General features: G+C 36.6%; 2 protein-coding genes across 2 annotated transcripts in view; one reads left to right on the forward strand and one right to left on the reverse strand.

Annotated features, from left to right (window-relative positions):
* Positions 1-14,431, reverse strand: part of LOC142341003 (MOB-like protein phocein) — a 307,874-nt gene that overhangs the window by 193,731 nt on the left and 99,712 nt on the right. The gene's annotated exons all lie outside the window — the stretch shown is intronic.
* LOC142341710 (endoribonuclease Dicer-S-like) overlaps positions 1-14,431 on the forward strand; it is an 88,900-nt gene that overhangs the window by 59,258 nt on the left and 15,211 nt on the right. Inside the window, 2 exon segments of the mRNA XM_075392869.1 lie at positions 1,097-3,493; positions 10,029-10,212. Coding sequence (XP_075248984.1) covers positions 1,097-3,493; positions 10,029-10,212 — 2,581 coding nt within the window.

Here is a 14,431-nt window from a genome sequence, read left to right on the forward strand (position 1 = left end):
GGCACTTAGAATTTGCTTGAAATGCCGGATGAACATTTTGACTGATAATGAATGTCTACGAAAATGATTGGAGTCTTAGTTTGATTTCAAACAATTTTTTCCATTGAACTATATTCTTTCTTTTGCATTTTCGTTGATTATCGAAGACTACGAAAATCTACGAGATTAAAACTGTCTAACGTCAAGGCAATTTTATCTCAATGGACTGAGGAGAGGTTGGCAGTAGCTCATCGGATCTAAGAGAAGCTAGCCTTCCTGGGTGAAGGAACCGAAAAGCGATTTAATGTTCCCGTCTTTGAACCAAGAACATTAAATCGCCTCACCCGTCTCCCTCGGTTTACATAAGTCACGATTTTCACGCTCGACTTACCTCACTGTTTCAACTGAATGGATTTTATTTCTTTCACGCATTGAATTGCGCAATGTAGTAAATACGTTCAATGTCAAAAGAGCAAAAGCAAAAGAAACGGGATAAACCGATAAAGCCCGGTCGGTCAATAAGTCATAGAGCATTAGGTTATCAAAGTTCATTAGTGTGATTGATAGCTGACAATAGTATTAGGAGTAACAGCTTTCAGTTCAAAAGATGAATTAAGTATAGTTTTAGAATCTAAGTGAATTTCACGCCAAATTAGATCACTTGTCACTGAAAAAAGAACAAGAAAAATTCGGTCAATTTCTATCTCTTTTTTTCCTTTTCTGTTTGAATCCCGATGTGCATCAAACGCGTCAAAGGCGGTTTTTTTCCGGCAACTGGCCGGCTATGTTATTATTTACCAATTCTACTCATTATTTATTTAATTAGTTTTGATTTTGTAAAACATACGAATCGCATGGAGAACACCATTCCGTCTGTGCAATGTAAAAATAAGCGCAGTGATTGCAAGCCGTAAGCAAAAATATATCTGTTTGCGCCAAATAAAGAAGCAAAGAATGTCACGCTCATAAATTTCTCGAGCAATTTTTTTGTTGCCCTCAAAGATGATCCTCATAACCGATCCAAAATAACATAACCGATGAGTTACTCAACCGAGTTACTGTCAAAATTTATCTACCGCAGAGAATATTTGCAATTATGCTAAGCTCATGTAGATAGATGACTAATGTTTGCAGCTGAATGAATTGGAGTGTAGTGACATCGCCGTTCGATACGTCAACGAGCTTTGCCGCTAAACCTGAGGTCAGTTTGCTCACTGCCGCACAGAATGACAGCCCTGTTCAGCAGAGAACAAGAGGACAAATTCAACCATTTTTGGACCAGTTGAAGGATCACCTTGATTCGACAGCAGGCACTAATGATCAAGTGGTCTCCTCGACCAGTGATTCATTTGGAGATGTTTCTAAAAAGAAAACAGACGGAGATTTCAAACATTGTTTTGATGTATTTGGCTTGAAGCCTCTATTCGTAATGCTTAACTCAGTGTTAGAACGAAAAGCGCAGTTCGAGGATATTTATGTATCGCAGTACAGATCTAAGGCCGAATATTTCACAAGCGTTCACTCTTTAATGTCTTCTGTTGAGAAGGCTTTGAATGAAATTAAAGGAGTGTGTGGCTCTGAATCTGATCGATATCTGCATTCATCTAAAGTTTTGACTCTCCGGAAACTCCTGCAAGCGTTTGTCGAGAATGATAGCAACCAGCCGTTTTGTGGAATCATTTTCGTGGAACGACGCTACAGTGCCCTTCTTTTGTGTCAGATTGTTGCTAATTGGGCGACACGTACGGAATCTTTGAAGTTGAAGCCTGTGTTTGCAGTTGGTCAAGTCCACGGTAGTTTGGGAGCACGTATAAGCGAACGGGAGATCAACGACGCATTGAACAAGTTCAGAAAAGGTGAAGCCAATTTGTTGATTGCGACGAATGTTATCGAAGAGGGCATTGATATACCGCATTGCAACTTCGTGTGTAAATTTGACCTTCCACAGAATTTTCGTTCTTACATTCAGAGTAAAGGTCGCGCAAGAGCTGAAGGCTCTCACTATTTCATACTGGCAACTGAAGAGGAATACAAGATATTCAACCCCAAACTAAATTTAGAGTTTGCTAATATTGAAACGTTCATAAATAGTGAATGTTGTAAACGCGTTCTGCCCACTGATACAGAATGTTTTGCTCAAAATGAAGAGTCCCAAATTGAACCCTACGAGCCGTTTGATTATCCGGGTTCACCAAAAGTTACGGCAGGTTCGGCCCTGGCTTTAGTAAACCGATACTGCCAATTGCTACCAACGGATCAGTTCGCAGTACTGAAACCGATTTTTTCTCTAAAGCAAACAGCTGAACAGTCCTACAAAGCTTCATTGCGGTTGCCTTCAAGTTCAGTTATCAAAGAAATGATTGTCGGTGAAACACAACTGTCGTCTAAAGGCGCCAAAGTTTCGGCTGCTTTGATTGCTTGTCGTTTGCTACACGAAGCGGGCGAACTGGACGACAGTTTGAGGCCAGTCAGGGCAAAAACGAAGAAAAATTCAGGCAGTAGAACCGGCAATTCGTCATCAAAGGCATCTGAGCACCAAAACGTTGTTATTGTGGACTACAAGTGTTACGCGCCTTGCCTGTCGAAGAGTTTGAGTAACTTAAAGGAGTTCTGTTGGTATGAGATTAAACATGACACTATTGATACTAAGTGGATTTGCGAATTTATCCCAAATTTCGTGAAAAGTCCTTCACTTGCAATGGGATTCATGACCTCCGAGAAACTGCCAACGTTGCCGGACTTTTTAATTTATACGATGTTCGGAAGCGAGGTGGTGACTGTGAAATACAAGCATAGAGTAACTCTTTCACAAGGTCAATTTGAAAAGTTGGTAGAAACAAGTCAGTGGTTGTTTGAAGACTTGCTACAGATTCCAGATGTCAAATTGGATCTAGGCCAAAGTCCCTTCCAAATATTAACAGTTATCTGTGACAGAGGTAATAAAAATTTTCTGGAAAAAAGACGTCTGGAAAAACAAGCTGAAATTGCCGAATGGAACAATTCAGTTTACAAGTTTCCTTCCAGAGGTGATATAGAGAAAAACAAGGAACGCTTGCATTTGGTCGAGAAATTCTGCGGTAAAGACGAAGGGGTAGTTGTTCGTCTAATTGGGGATAAAATTGCCTACGCTACAAAAGACAGAACTCGCTTTTCTGACTTTCGACCAAAGTATAAGATGTGTGAAGCTGTAAAGCAGTGTTTCACGGCCGAAGTCTTGTACCATGCTATGTGTATGCCTACTATATTGCACAGAGTATCAAGTATAGTGTTCTGCGAATCGTTCATGGCTGAAGTGATGGAGAAACTGTGTGTCATTGACAATGTTGTTGGTATGTGTACTGAACAGCGAGGGCAATTAATAAGGGCCAAACAATTCACCGTCATTCCGAGTGTTTATGACAACCCGAGTGAGGAGTTTGCTAAATTGGTGGAGGAAACGAATGAACTTTCCAGGGCTGATCAACAACCGATGGGACCAGGACCCCTTAATCTTCTGAAATGTGTCACTCTCAGGGTGTGATTTTTTAAATTGCTCTTGAATGAGAAACAATTGTTTACGTAAACGTGTGTCTTTTATGCAAATTTTTCGCTTGACTTTTTGCGCTTTTCTTTTAGAATAATCTTGGACTTCTCAACTGACTTTTTAAGCACTTGCTTTTGATTTTTGAGTGATTTCAATTGCTTTCACTCCAAAATAAAGTTTGTTGTTCAAACAAAACCGATTGTTAGAGAGACGGTGACAAGGCGCTGATAGCCGAGTGCTTAATGCCTCTGTCGAGGTGGAGGAATTGGACTCAGGAGGTCGGGGTTCGAATCCGACCTTAGTCTGTTGATTTTGCACTCATAAAGGTTTGTTTATATGAAGTGATATATCAAACTTAGCTATTTGTTTTGCTTGGCACTTTTTACTCTCTTCGAACAGTGTTCGAACATTTACTTATGTTTTTGAAAGCTGACTTTTGTTTTCGAACATTGAACGTCAACAGTAGCTCTGTTTGTATTGTATAGTAATTAGGCACTGCTGATACTCTGCATGGTGAAAAGGTCATCTTGAGTTTTTGGTATCGTATAAGTCCCTCCTGCCTCTCTACAGACCCACCGTATGCCCCTCAAAATCCCTGGCATACCCCTCCCCACCACAGCCTTCCTACCCCTCCCCACCCTACCTTCTAACTCCCGCCCCCTATACCTATCCCCACACTCACCTACCCCTCTATGCCTATCACACCCCTAGACCTAACCCTCGCCAACCCCGACCTACATACACCCGCGCCTATTCCCCTGCCCCATAGCGAACCTATCCCCTCCAACCACCTAGGTCGCATGTTTTTTCCGCCTGTTTTTAATGCGGTTTGTGGCTTGACCGATAATTCGTCTGACCCTTTTCAATTTCGGGCCTCAAATACGGGATAGACAGGTAGCGCCCGGAGTCAATTATGTGCTCTTAGAGCCTTACTCTTTTCTAGTCTCAAAATATTCGGTTCACCAAAACTGTTTTGAGGAGACAATTTCATGTTGTGAAGGGCGGTTCTTAATCTTTAAGTCCGACCCCCAACCCTACCCTCTTCTCCACTACTTCCTACACCTACCTGACCCCTCCACCAACCCACACACACCTTTGTAGCCACCTTCCTAACTGAAATTCGGTTGGCTCATCTGCTTTTTTACTTCATTTTTTATGTTTCTGCAATAAGTAGTTTTAGTTAAGCGTTTTATTGTGCCTGTTTCTGTATTTTACCGGCTATATTTAGATTGCAACTTTCGCATGACCGATGCTTCGTCCGACCCATTTGACTTTTCGTCCTAAAAGACGGGAGAGACTGACAAGGGCCTTAAGTTCTCTCTTGGAGCCTTTTGGCTTAATGGAGCCTAAGTATACAATTCGCTGAAACTGTTTTTGGACACATAAATTCACGTCGTGAGGAGCGGTTCTTAAAGTTTAACCGCCCTTTATTTAAGCTAAAGCTCATCCGTGGAACGTAGCTAGCTACTGACAAAGGCAACTGCTCGCTTGTTTGAGAACTTTTCGTGCAAGAGAATTGAATTATTTTATAATGCCCGAAGACATCAATTCAAGTAAACATAGTTTTTTTAAGACAGTGCATGGTTCTACGGAAACGTGCTTGTCTCCAAAAGATATATAGTTGTATTGAGATTCAATTTAAGTAGTTTATCTAGCAAAAAATGATTGCAGTTATGAATAACACGAAGAAATGTTTCTTTCCCTCACGAGTGAATGTGAACATAGAGATTACTCATGCGATTATGAAACTTTTGATGAACCATTCATTTATGAATTTGTTATCTTCATGGATCAAAATGTATATAGATCAGGTGTGATAGTAAGTGACGTTGTAGATATAGCAAGAAGTAAAAGTTCAAATTAGATACGTAGAGCTTTCGAAGTTAGTCATTAGACTAGGTATTAAGGAAGTGACTACGTCAGATCTTAAGAGCCTAGTCTAGACAAGGTCTTTAGAAGCTGACTACCTGCCTGTTAGTCTTTAACGCTAAAAGTCAATATATTCAAATTATTCCTAAGTTGCATTTGGATATTTTTTTGGAATAATTTTTATCATATAACCTGGTGGTTCTACTAACTTGAAGATTTATGGTTTAACATTATCATTTCATTTACCCTTAACTCCTGATATAAAACAATGAATGATAAATGTGTTCTAACCCATTGTGTCAACTATTAAAGGTATCTAACCGTGATAATATATCTGCGTATTAAATCCAATATGGTGCAATCAAGTTCTTGACATCCATACTAATATTACCTTGGTTTACATCCTTGTTACACTTCAATGTATTCTTATCTTGGCCTATAACTATTACCATATTTTTCTTGTATTTTTATCTCTGGCATTTCAGGTAGTTTATAAGCTCTTAGTGTAATTCATAAGTCGTTGCTGTTTTACCACCAGTGCTATCGTTAGTTCCACCTGCCATTTCATAACTTGTAGTTGATATTTCTGTTTCATTTATATCCACGTCGATATATATAAAAATCGATTTTCTTTCCATTAAAACAAATTATAAACAGAGAGTGTAGTTAAACCCAGTTTTGAATTATTTTGTTTAGTTCCATCAAAAAATAATTTGAAAAATTCAAGCTATATTGAAATGAAATTGAAGTTTATTCTTGTATTTTTGAATGTGTATAATTTTACATGTAACTGTATTCATACTTGCAACCTTATTGGTTTTCATTTTATTGTCTTCCTCTCATTTATATCATTGTTATAGGTAAATGTGGCGTGCAAATTGAAGTCCATTTTGATAGAATAAATTTCGTTTTAACGGTTGATTTTAAGGACGAAGATTATAATTGTTTGCGAAACTGTACATATAGCATATATAGACAATTTTATCCTTTTCTTTACGAATGTAGTTCGGAAAATGATTACAGTTATGAACCACACAAAGAAAAGTTGATTTCCCTTACGAGTGAATATGAACATAGAGATTGCTCATGCAATTATGAAGCTTTTGATTTATCATTCATATATGAACTTGTTATGTTCATGGATTAAAATGTATATAGATCAGGTGTGGTGGTAAGTGATCTTGTAGTTGTAACAAGAAGTAAAAATTGTGGTTTGTTGGAATTTTAAAAGAAAAGTTCAAATCAGACCTGTAGAATAAGCTCCGCTAGCTGTCAGCCAAACTGACTACCTAAAATTTTTAGAAGTTATTCATTAGACTAGTTCTTTAGAAACTTACTACTTCAGATCTAAAGTAGAACTGAATACATCTTGGTTAAAGTCAATTGGTCTCTCATGTTAATTTTTAAAGCTAAGGTCAATACATTTGATTCGTCTCTTAGGCACATTCAGATGTAATAATTTAGTTGGAGTTATAACTATCATATAACTTGATGGTTCTACAAATTTGAAGATCCATGGTTTAATATTTTCATGTCCATTACCTTACCTCCTGATATAATGCAATGAATGATAAATGTGTTCTAACAAATTTTGTCAACAATTAAAGGTATATAACCTTGATTATATATTTGCATATGAAATCCAAATATGGTGCAATCAAGTTTTCGACATCCATACTACTAACACCTTGGTTTTTATCCTTGTTAAACTTTAATGTATTCCTATCTTTATTAACCTAATGTATGCCATCAATATCAAATCTAAAATTTATTTGATTCTTGCATAAATTAATGTATATAAATATGAATGTAACTGTATTCATACTTGAACCGTTGCTTGGTTTACATTTTTTATCTTCCTCTTAGAAATACTGTTATAGGTAAATGTTGCGTGCAAATTGAAGTCGATTTTATTAAAATAAATGTAATTTTCAAATAATAATTGCTTTTACAGACGACGATTATGAAGGTTTGTGAAATTTTATAAAAAGCATATTTAGAAAAACTTACTCTTTTTTTTACAAATATAGTGCGGAAAAGGATTGCAGTTGTGAATCACACATAGAGATTACTCATGCGATTATGGAACGTGATGAATCTTTCATATATTAACTTGTTATCTTTCTGGATTTCAATGTTTATAGATCAGTTGTTGTGGTAAGTGATGTTCTAGATATAGCGGGAAGCAAAAATTATGGTACGTAATAATTGTAAGTAACAGAAAAGTTCAAATTAGACCTTTAGAATGAGCTTTGCGTGCTGCAAACCAAACTGACTACGTAAATTCTTTCGAAGTTAGTCATTGGAATAGGTATTTGGAAACTGACTTCGTCAGATCTTAAGAACCTAGTCTAGGCAAGGTCTTCAGAAACTGACTACGTCAGATATAAAATAAAACTGAATACATCAGAGTTAAAGAAAAATGGTGGCGCTTGCTATTTTTTAACGCTAAAGTCAATATATTCAATTTGTTCCTATGTTGCATGTAAATGTATTTTGTTTGGAATAATGTCATATAACCTGGTGGTTCTGCTAAGTTCAAGATTTATGGTTTATTAGTGTCATTTCCATTAACCTTTAACTCCTGAATAATAATTGTGTGATAACCAATTTTGTCAACTATTAAAGGTATATAAACTTGATAATATATCTGCATATTCAGTCCAAATATGGAGCAATCAAGTTCTCGACATCCAAACTAATAACCCCTTGGTTTACATCTATGTTACACTTCAATGTATTCTTATCTTCGTCTAATATTACCATATTTTTCTTGTCTCATCATCTCTGGATATTTCAAATAGTTCATAAGGTCTTGGTTTAATTCAATTAGTTGTTGCTCTATTACTACCAGTACTAACGTTAGTTTCACCTACCATCTCATAACTTGTAGTAATAACTATTTGTTTTTATATCCAATTCTGCTTATGTAAATTAATTATTTTTTTAATCACATTAAAAAACAATTATAAACAGAAAGCTTAATTGAACCCAATTTTGAATTATTTAGTAATTATTTAGTGTAGGTTCATCAAAATTAAATTTTCAGCAATTAGTCGATTTTCGAAACAAACTATATAGCGATCAGTGGTTAATGTCATTGAATTAAGGTATTCTGCAAAACATTTAGATGGAGATATAGGATGGCGCACAAAGCATATCAAAGCATTATGTAGATAATGGCTTTGTGCGTATTTGATGACACCTGTTCACTAGACCGCTCTTATGTTTTCTCCGATTTTGGATTTTGTTTCAAACATCGTTTTTATCATTTTTTTTAAAATTGCAAACGTTTGTTCTTCATCTCAGTTGGTTTTGCTTGATTTATTTTGCTACGTTTGGTATGAGATTGTGTGCGTTTGTCCGACTGATTAGACTTTTTAATTTTCCGTTAATGCATCTTCCGTTCATGTCTTCGAGAAGCGAGTGGTTTTGAGGAGTGAGCGTCAGTCATTCCAATTTCAAACTAGAGTGAGATTCGATTTACCTTAGTTCACAGCTTATTCAACATTTAGCTTGAAATTTAGTTTACTGCTAAGGCTAGTTGGGCGTAGGATATTAGCCGGAAACTCGATTAGGCCAAAGGAGTTTTTGGTGGCCGTTAGGCAAAAATTCTAAGCTAAGGTTTTGTGGAAATTAGGCGAAGACCTATCAATCACTTGAAAGAGATTGTGCAATACTCGCTGGGCAATATAATGTAATTAAGTGACATTAACAACTTCGTACAAAAGTTTTTAAAGTAATCAAAAAATGAACTTAGTTTTCGGATTTTGATCATTTTCAGGATGTAGTTTAACCCCAAATCACCCAATTTATTTAAATTAAAGCTATTGGTGAGTATTTTAAGCATTTTTCTTTTTATTTTATGATTGTTTTTAAAAAATAAAAAGGAAAAAATGCTTGAAATACTCACCAATAGCTTCAATTTAAATAAATTGGGAACTACTGGCTGCCAAAACGCACGAAAAAGTGGGTGACTTGGGGTTAAACTACATTCTGAAAATGAAAATGGCCGCGATGACACTGAGTACAGTGAAAGAGAAGCAAAACATCGAAAACAATGATTTATTTTGCATGTATTTTATCAACTATTTGTCATGTAAAGACCACTGTTAGGGACACTGGACAACTTTATAACATTGAGTGGATTTTGAACCACTCTTTTAACTGTTTTAATTGCTGTTCGCTTAATTTCCACAAAAGTTAAGGATTTTCGCCTAATGGCTACAAAAATTTCGTTCACCTAATCGAGTTTTCGCCATCCCATCTCCAGGCTAGTATCACTGTTCTCTCATTCTATTCAAAGTGCTTTTAAGCAGCAGTTGTTCGGCAAAACAGTCTCGAATCAACAGAGTCAGTATCGAAAAATAAAATCAAAAATAGAATCGGGATACAACCATAAAGCCCAATTTTGACGGCTACTTTACTTGTTCTGATAAGTCTTAGTTACTATCTGTAATACTTATTGGTATTGATAGTAGCCCCTGTATCCTCTCTTTAAGTTACAGGAGTATGTCTAACTACGAAATGAAATCAAAATAGCTGTCACTTAAAAAATGTTTTTTTTTTGCAATAAATTTTTGGTTATGGGAATCAATGACTGCTATCTTCCGGCAATAAGCGGGGTATTTTTGTGAATTACACTGGTTGTGTTTAGAGTGCTCATTCGGGTGACAAGTTAGACCTGGAGCAGTTTGAGATCTTTGGAGATACTTTCCTCAAATTCACAGTCTCTCGATTCCTCTTCTTCGCGCACCCTAACTTGGACGAAGGTCATCTCTCCAGTCTGAAAGGGATTGTTATCTCGAATGCCAATTTGGTGAATGCCGCTCAACGTAAAGGTTTGACAACTACTTCATTTCTAATTAAGTATATTTGTGATTGTAGTTCTCAGTAGCGAGACAATCATTCTTCTACTGGTTTTATGATTGGAAGCGAAAATTAAAGTTTGGGTTTTTAAAGACGTGAAGGAAAGTAATAGTTTGTTAACGTACTTTGGTCAATAGTGTGGAAGCTGAAGGTTATTATCTGAAGTTTGAAACGTGATCTTAGGAAGGTGTAACGTTACGAGATCTGATTTCTGATTAATTGCTCTTGAACGAAGTTCATAGCAATTATTATAAACGTGTGTGTCTTTTTTTATGCAAAATTTTTGCTTCACAATTTTGACTTTTCGAGTGTTTTACGCCCTTGACTTTTTGCTTTTCGCGTGATCTAAAATTCTCTCTCAATCACAATTTCAAGCAGTTGAACTCAATTGGCGGCAATTTAATACTAAAAGTCAAATGAAAAGTGCGCCGAAACTGGTGTCATTTTTTACTTAATAGTGGTATATGTTAACCTCTAATGTGGTTTATTTGAAGCCCACTATTGAACTTATTAGTCCTATTTAGGCTCCCCCTCCTCCCCCCCCCCCCGCCGACTGAAGCAGGCTGCAATTGATTAGAGCTCCCACTAGTCGTTCGAGAGCAATTCTTCCGACGTTTAGTCGGTTAAGTTTATGGATTGACGACGACACTCGGATCTGTTCTGTACTTTATCTGGCTATATTACTCGGTATAGATACTTGGAAGGAAATTTTTTAAAGGGTTTCCATCATCAGACAGCGTTTTTTCTTAGTTTGTACATAGTGATCAATTTTGTTATTTTGATGTTTTCAGTCAGCTAACTATTTGAGAAATAAGCTTTGATGAAGGTCCGTTGATGTAGGTTTATGCATTGTTTTTTTATCGAAGATCTTCACTTCTAAGTAATTTAATCAGCCGCCGTCAGCTTCTCAATAGCTATTCCTTGGGCGCTCTCCTTTTTAACAATTCAAAGAATTTGAATTTGTTGGAACGCTGTCTTGAAACGGGAAGAGTAGTACTTTTGCGCGATTTAGAGAGAGAGAGAGAGCGAGCGAGCTAAAGAGCGAGAGAGAGAGAGAGAGAGAGAGCGATGTTGAGAGAAAGAGCGAGAGAGAAAATGTGGCGTCAATTTTCACTTCTATTGAAGCGAGAATTTGTTCATTCGCATAATTTTTTTCTTAAGTGACTTTTTTCACTCTAAAGAATGACTTCCACCCTCAAATTGCTAACTTTAATTGAAGGCAGTATTTGGTGAATTTTTAAGTGCAGCTAATAGAGAGAGCACACAGGTTGCACATTTTGTAAAAATCTGATATCTTACCAATCAGATAAGAAACTGAAATCTATCTTCTTTGGTCTAGTTTTTAACAGTTTTTTGAGACTGTAAGCAGCTGTTTTATTTTTCTTTTCCTCTTTTCTAGTTTTTTATATCTTTCTGTTTGTTTGATTCTCGCTCTTAACCTTTTCGTTCTCCATCCCTTTTACTTTCTATTTCTCTATTGCTCTCTCTCTCTCTCACACTCTCTTTCTCTCTATCTCTGTCTCTCTCTCTCTCTCTCTCTCTCTGGCTTTCTTTTATTCTCCCAATTTCTGTCTTTCTCGCCTTTTTGTTTCTGCTCAACTCTTCTCTTTTTCAACTTTCTTCCTCTCTCCAATTGTTTGTGAATGAAGTTTGTGGCAACTATGTTATTCTTTTCGCAATTATAATTTTCCTGAATCCTATTTTGCATCAAACAGTTTTTTCGTGTGATGAACAGACTCTCATCCTTCCGTCTCGTACGATCGTTTTCTTCCTTCAGTTTCTCAATCTCTTTCTCTCTCTCTCGCTATCTCTCTCTTTCTCTCTCTCTCTTTCTCTCTCGTCTCACATTTGTTGCTAATCACCATATTGTATCGACTCTAAATTTCTTTTAATATTTTGCTTCTTCTCTGGCTTCTCTCCGATTATTTTTTCGTTCTGTCTCTTGCTTTCACTCCTTTTTTTTCTATCTGTCTTGCCACTCTTTCTTTTTTACGTTATCCGTTGTTTCTTCCTCGTCTCTCTTTCCTATTTTGTGCTCTTCTTTTTGTGCTGTATTTCTCTTTTCTCTCTTCCTTCCGATTCTTTTGTTTTCTTGAGAATATAATTGCCGTGATAGCGATCTAATGTTGGCCTTCTCTTTGTTTTTTATTGCTTAGACTTGTGTTGACCATATGACGTCACTCTCACTTCAAATCTTTTCTTGATGGGTGTCCGTGCGTGAATTTATTTATCTTTCTTCGTGCAGCACGTTTTTAATTCGCAAAATGAAATTTTGGTCGCACGTGATTTACATCACACTAAAAAATGGCTTTCTTTATATTAAAAGTGCCCTTAGCTAACTTGATTTGAAAGAGATTATGTCAACTGAGAGATTATGTCAACTGATTATGTCCACTCTAATTGAGCTTTATTTGAAGGCAGCTGAAAAATTAAATACAATTCGCACTTTCTTTAAAAAATCAAAATATATGAGAAATAAGAAAAAGTTATCCTCTGTGGTCTCTTTGATTCACTGTCTTTCGGAAAAGGGTTTTCCGAGATGATATCGGAGCCCTGTAGAGCAAGCTGCTAGCTTGATTAGATCTGTGCACTCCCTTCTCGATCATAAAGAGAGTAAACAAAATTTCTTTGCTATGCGAAAATTTTTCTCACGGAAGATGTTTCGAATGTGAGCGCATCAGGACATATTTTTATCGTGTAAAAGCAATTCTTATGTACCCTCTTCTGTTATTTTTCTCTCTGTTTCTCTTTGCCTCTTTCTTTGCGGCTCGATTTTGTCCTATCTTTTTTTTGCTGTGTGTTGTGTTTTTTCTCTTCTCTTTCTCTGCCTTTCTCACTGTATCTCCTTTTCTAATTTCTTTCTGCATATTCTTCTTTGCCCGGCTGTCTAATTTGTTTTGTGTTCTCCTTTTTCTTTATATCTCCCCGCCCTCCCCCTCTTTAACTGGATCTTTCGCTGGCTCTCTCTCTCTCTCTCGGTTTCTTTCGATCATTATCTATCCTTTTTTTCTCTCGGTTGTTATGTCTCTTGCTTTCATGCTCCTGCCTAGATCGAAAACAGTCTCGAATCAACAGAGTCAGTATCGAAAAATAAAATCAAAAATAGAATCGGGATACACCCATAAAGCCCAATTTTGCCCGCTACTTTACTTGATCTGATAAGTCTTAGTTAATATCTGTAATACTTATTGGTATTGATAGTAGCCCCCTGTATCCTCTCTTTAAGTTGCTGGAGTATGTCTAACTGCGAAATGAAGTCAAATTAGTTGTCACTTAAAAAATGTTTTTTTTGCAATAAATTTTTGGTTTTGGGAATCAATGACTGCTATTTTCCGGCAATAAGCGGGGTATTTTTGTGAATTACACTGGTTGTATTTAGAGTGCTCATTCGGGTGACAAGTTAGACCTGGAGCAATTTGAGATCTTTGGAGATACTTTCCTCAAATTCACAGTCTCTCGATTCCTGTTCTTCGCGCACCCTAACTTGGACGAAGGACATCTCTCCAGTCTGAAAGGGATTTTTATCTCGAATGCCAATTTGGTGAATGCCGCTCAACGTAAAGGTTTGACAACTACTTCATTTCTAATTAAGTATATTTGTGATTGTAGTTCTCAGTAGCGAGACAATCATTCTTCTACTGGTTTTATGATTGGAAGCGAAAATTGTCGCTTTGATTTTTCAAACGAAAGTGATAGTTTGTTAACGTACTTTGGATTTTTTGAGTGTCCTTTTTGATCACGTCATAGCTTTAAGTGGAGCGAATCACCAAGTGGTAGTGTGGTGTTTGTTGTTATTAAAAATAATAGTGTGGAAGCTGAAGTTTATTATCTGAAGTTTGAAACGTGATCTTAGGAAGGTGTAACGTTCCGAGATCTGATTTCTGATTAATTGCTCTTGAAAGAAGTTCATAGCAATTATTGTAAACGTGTGTGTATTTTTTATGCAAAATTTTTGCTTGACAATTTTGACTTTTCGAGTGTTTTACGCCCTTGACTTTTTGCTTTTCGCGTGATCTAAAATTCTCTCTCAATCACAATTTCACGCAGTTGAACTCAATTGGCGGCAATTTAATACTAAAAATCAAATGAAAAGTGCGCCGAAACTTGTGTCATTTTTTAATTAATAGTGGTATATTAGGCTCCCCCCTCCTTGCCCCCCCCCCCCGCCGACTGAAGCAGGCTGCAATTGAT

Source organism: Convolutriloba macropyga, chromosome 6 (genome assembly GCF_964194025.1).
Source record: "Convolutriloba macropyga chromosome 6, txConMacr16.3, whole genome shotgun sequence".
NCBI lineage: Eukaryota > Metazoa > Xenacoelomorpha > Acoela > Convolutidae > Convolutriloba > Convolutriloba macropyga.